General features: G+C 59.1%; 1 protein-coding gene across 1 annotated transcript in view; it reads left to right on the top strand.

The window, feature by feature from the left end:
• Positions 1-916: 916 nt before the first annotated feature.
• Positions 917-4044, top strand: part of LOC107150185 (protein Wnt-7a) — a 28036-nt gene continuing 24908 nt past the window's right edge. Inside the window, exon 1 of the mRNA XM_015495132.2 lies at positions 917-1163. Within this exon, the coding sequence (XP_015350618.1) occupies positions 1067-1163 (97 nt within the window). The 5' untranslated portion in view covers positions 917-1066. The remainder of the gene's footprint in view (positions 1164-4044) is intronic.

The raw sequence follows: 4044 nt of genomic DNA, 5'->3' as shown, positions 1-4044 counted from the left end.
CCCCTGGCGCCTGTGGCCCATCGGCCCTGCGGGGACCCAGCCGTCGTCCCCCGGAGGGACCTGGGGAGCGAGCCAGGCAGGGCGCCGCCGGCCTTCCGCCCGAGGCTGGCCTCTGCAGCGCGGGAGAGGCCCAGGTTAAGAGGTGGGAGGGGCCGGGTGGCTTTGGGCAGGGCCCTGATGCGCCCTGGGTCTCCGTTTTCCATCTGTAAAAGGGACCCCTGGGGGTCAAAGTGACAACATCCCCGAGATGTGGCCCAGTGCCCCCCGTGAAAGGGGGTTTCAACCCTGTTCCTGGGGAGGAGACTGGCGCATGGGTGGGATTCATTGATGGGCCTCATTCAGGAGATCCCAGCTGCGCCAGCCTCTTGGAACAGCGATCAGGTCCCCAAATAACAAACAGAGGCCACATTTAGTGATTAGGCACCAGCCCCCACCTCTCCCTCCACACCTTCTAAGCCCTTTCTGTTTTAGCACATTTGATGGTGACAGCAACCCTATCAGATTAGGACTAGTTGCCAACACCCTTTATTTAGCCATGGAAAAACTGAAGTACAGAGAGGGTGGGTAACTAGCTCAGAGTCACACAGTCAGAGAGCCAAAGAAGCCCACATGGCAATCCTAACCAGCTCAGGGACCCTGTGTGGTGCCTCTGAAGGTTTCTTTTTGGAGAGGGGTGGTACCCGGGGATTGAACTCAAGGGCACTAGACCACCGAGCCACATCCTCAGCCCTATTTTGTGTTTTATTTAGAGACTGGGTCTCACTGAGGTGCTTAGGGCCTCGCTAAGTTGCCGAGGCTGTGATCCTCCTGCCTCAGCCTCCTGAGCCACTGGGATGACAGGTCTGAGCCACGGGTTCCCCGGGTCCCTCCAGCCACCTGCAGCACCTGCTAGCTCCCCTGGGTCTCAACCTCTGTCTCTCTGTGCCCCCTCTCCAGTGGCTTCTCCTCCGTGGTGGCTCTGGGCGCGAGCATCATCTGTAACAAGATCCCAGGCCTGGCCCCCAGACAGCGGGCGATCTGCCAGAGCCGGCCCGACGCCATCATCGTCATCGGAGAAGGCTCCCAAATGGGCCTAGACGAGTGTCAGTTTCAGTTCCGCAATGGCCGCTGGAACTGCTCAGCGCTGGGGGAGCGCACGGTCTTCGGGAAGGAGCTCAAAGTGGGTACGTGCTCACCCCAGCACCCCAGGCGGGGGTCTTGCGGGCTCGGAGGGACACGGGCATGCTCTTGGGAGACTTCTAGAATGCCATGCGAGAATGCCCCTCAACAGGGGGGACACCACTTGAACCTGGGAGTCGGGTTGGCAGGCTCAATTGCAAACCACCCAATCGGTCAGTGCAAATGTCCAGGGGTTAGTAAAAAAAAGTGTTTGTGCTGTTGGAAACTGGAGGCTCCAACATTTGAAATGAGCGATTGCACCTCAAAATAGGGATTTCCTGCTTCTCTGAATAATTGGCCCATGGTCCCACCGGGGTGTGATGGAGCTGAGACTGCAGCTTGCAGCAGATGGACCCGGGCAACCCCTTTGTTGCTACAATCCCCACCACTCCCTGTTGTGTCTGTGACGGATCCATCTGGTGCCTTACGATCCGGACTTTGCAAGCCCTGTGTTCTGGGGACGGGGTGTGTGCGGTGACGTGTGCCCGCCACACACAGGCGTGCCGGCAGACGAAAGCCCAGAGTGTTGGTTGAGCCACACGTTTGACTTCTGAGGCAATCGTGAGAAGATTCTAGAAGGAAGGCAGTGGAGAACAATACTGGTCTCCAGGAGGCCCTGGCCCGTGGGGAATGGCCTCGCAGAGTATCTTTCCACCCGTGGGCACTTGGGCACCAAGAGTGCAGTAAACCCTTCTCTGCCCTGGGGACCCTCCCTGAGAGTCAGGGCAGGTCAGATTTGGGGGCTTGGGGTCCAGCCTTGAGCCCATCCACACACCTTTCTGAGATCTTGCTGGTCCAGAAAATTGAGCCCCGAATCCCCTGCCCTTCCTCTCCCTCTTCCTGACCTGAGGGCTCACCTTTGCAAGTGGAAAACTAGACCCCAGGGAGAGGCAAAGTCACACGCCTGTCATCCCTGTGGCTCAGGAGGCTGAGGCAGGAGGATCGCAAGTTGGGAGGCCAGCCTCAGCAAAAGCGAGGCGCTCAGCAACTCAGAGAGACCCTGTCTCTAAATAAAATAGAAAATAGGGCTGGGGACGGGGGCTCAGGGGTCGAGAGCCCCTGAGTTCAATCCCCAGTACTCCCCCCACCAAAAAAAAAAAAAGAGGTGCTCTAGCAGGGTAGGCAGGTAGAGGTGATCGGGGAGAATTCAGACCAAAAGAAGAGCCCCAGAAAACCCATGAGATAGCGATGCTCCGGGAACCTGGAAGGGAGTGGGGGCTGGAGCCAGCAGGCACGTGGGGTCTCTCCCAGGTGTTTGGCGGGAGGTGTTGGAGGATTTTGCGTGCGGGTTCGGATGCCAAAGTTTGGCCTGAACCATATGAAATTGCCGCTCTTCAGTGATAATTGACTTACCCAATCGGCAGCTTCATACGATCCAGTCTAATTCTGGAAGGTGCATTGGTACAGAATCCATTCATTTGGTCATGCATTTACCAAATGTCTTCGGAGCGGCCACCGTGACTGGAGGCCACAAGATCTCCGCAAGGGTGTGTCGAGGAAAAGAATGAGGCCGGCTGGGCTGGGCAGGGAAGGCCCCTGGTGAGTCCTCCCAGGCAGGAGGGGATGGGGGCTTGCTACATCGGGACTCTGGTCCTCTCGGGGTGGCCTCTTGGAGATACACAGCCACCCAGGGCCGCTCTCTGACGGTGGGGACCAAGGGTGGTGGCTTTGGACTTCTGGAGCCTGGGCACTCTCTGAACCACAGGGCATTGGCTTGTCTTTGAAAAGCCTTCCCAGAAGCTCCACCCCCATACCATCTGCCTACATCTCATTGGCCAGATCCAGTCACATGGCCATGCCTAGTTACAAGGGCTGCTGGGAAATGTAGTTTTCTTTGTAGAGCCACCATGAGAAGGGCTTGGGCTCTCAGAGCAAGGGGGAAAGGGAGAGGGACGTGGGGTGGGCGGCTGGCCCTCAGGTTCTTCGCCCTGCCCTCCTCCCCACCCGACCCTCCACCATGGCCCTCAGTTTGGGCCTGCTCCTTGGTTCATCTTCCTTCTGGGGTCTCCTGCCTAGATCAAGGCCCCCAGCAACAGCAGGTCCAGTCCCCCTTGGATACTGGTCCCCAAGCCCCACTCAGGCCACCTCCGCCAAAAGAGGGACTTTATAAATGCCCAAGAACTGGAAAGCCAGGGCGCGGGGCTGGCCTTCAGGATGGCCTGGACCAGAGGGAGCATGGCCTTCAGCTCCCCCAGAGCCACGTCTTGGGACAGCAGAGTGACCTTCGCCAGCCCAGGGCCACAACGCCAGCAGCTGCAGAGGTCCGGAGAGTCGCTCCGGTGGCCAGCAGGGCCCGTGCGTCCATCCCAAGTCAGCCTCCGAGGCCACAGGCCACATGCTGGTGTTGGCCACGCCTGTTGGCCGCACCCTGATGGTCTCTCGGGGACAGACTGGCTGGCTGTGCCCAAGCCCCTCAGCCTGGGACATCAACAGGGGCCACTGGTCCCTCACCCCCGAGGCTGCAAGTTCAAGGTCACGGTGCAGCAGGGCTGGTTTCCCTGCGGCTGGCATAAGGCTGCTATGTCCTCGGTGTCCTCACAGAGTCTGCCCTCAATGAGTGCCCTGGATCTCTCGTGTCCTTGTCCCCTTTGGCTTAAGAACAATCGATGGCCTCAGGTGCCACCCTAATGGCCCCATTTTAACTTAACCGGGTCTTCAAAAACCTTCTCTCCAATTGCAGTCGCATTTGGGGATCCCGGGGGTGGGGGTGGGGGTCCAGCCTTCAACATGTGAATTCGGCGGGTGCGTGTAACTCAGTCCATGGCCACAAGTGACCAGACGGCAGCAGGGTCCAGCACGGTGCGGGCCGGGGGGCGGGGGGAATCTCACAGGTGGCACGACCAAGATGGGCAGTGGTCTGGCCGAGTGGGTCTTGGAAAAGTGGAA

The sequence above is a fragment of the Marmota marmota genome, unplaced genomic scaffold (genome assembly GCF_001458135.2).
Source record: "Marmota marmota marmota unplaced genomic scaffold, marMar, whole genome shotgun sequence".
Classification (NCBI taxonomy): Eukaryota; Metazoa; Chordata; class Mammalia; order Rodentia; family Sciuridae; genus Marmota; species Marmota marmota.
Note: the sequence above shows the minus strand (reverse complement) of the source record. Positions and strands in the feature narration are given on the sequence as shown.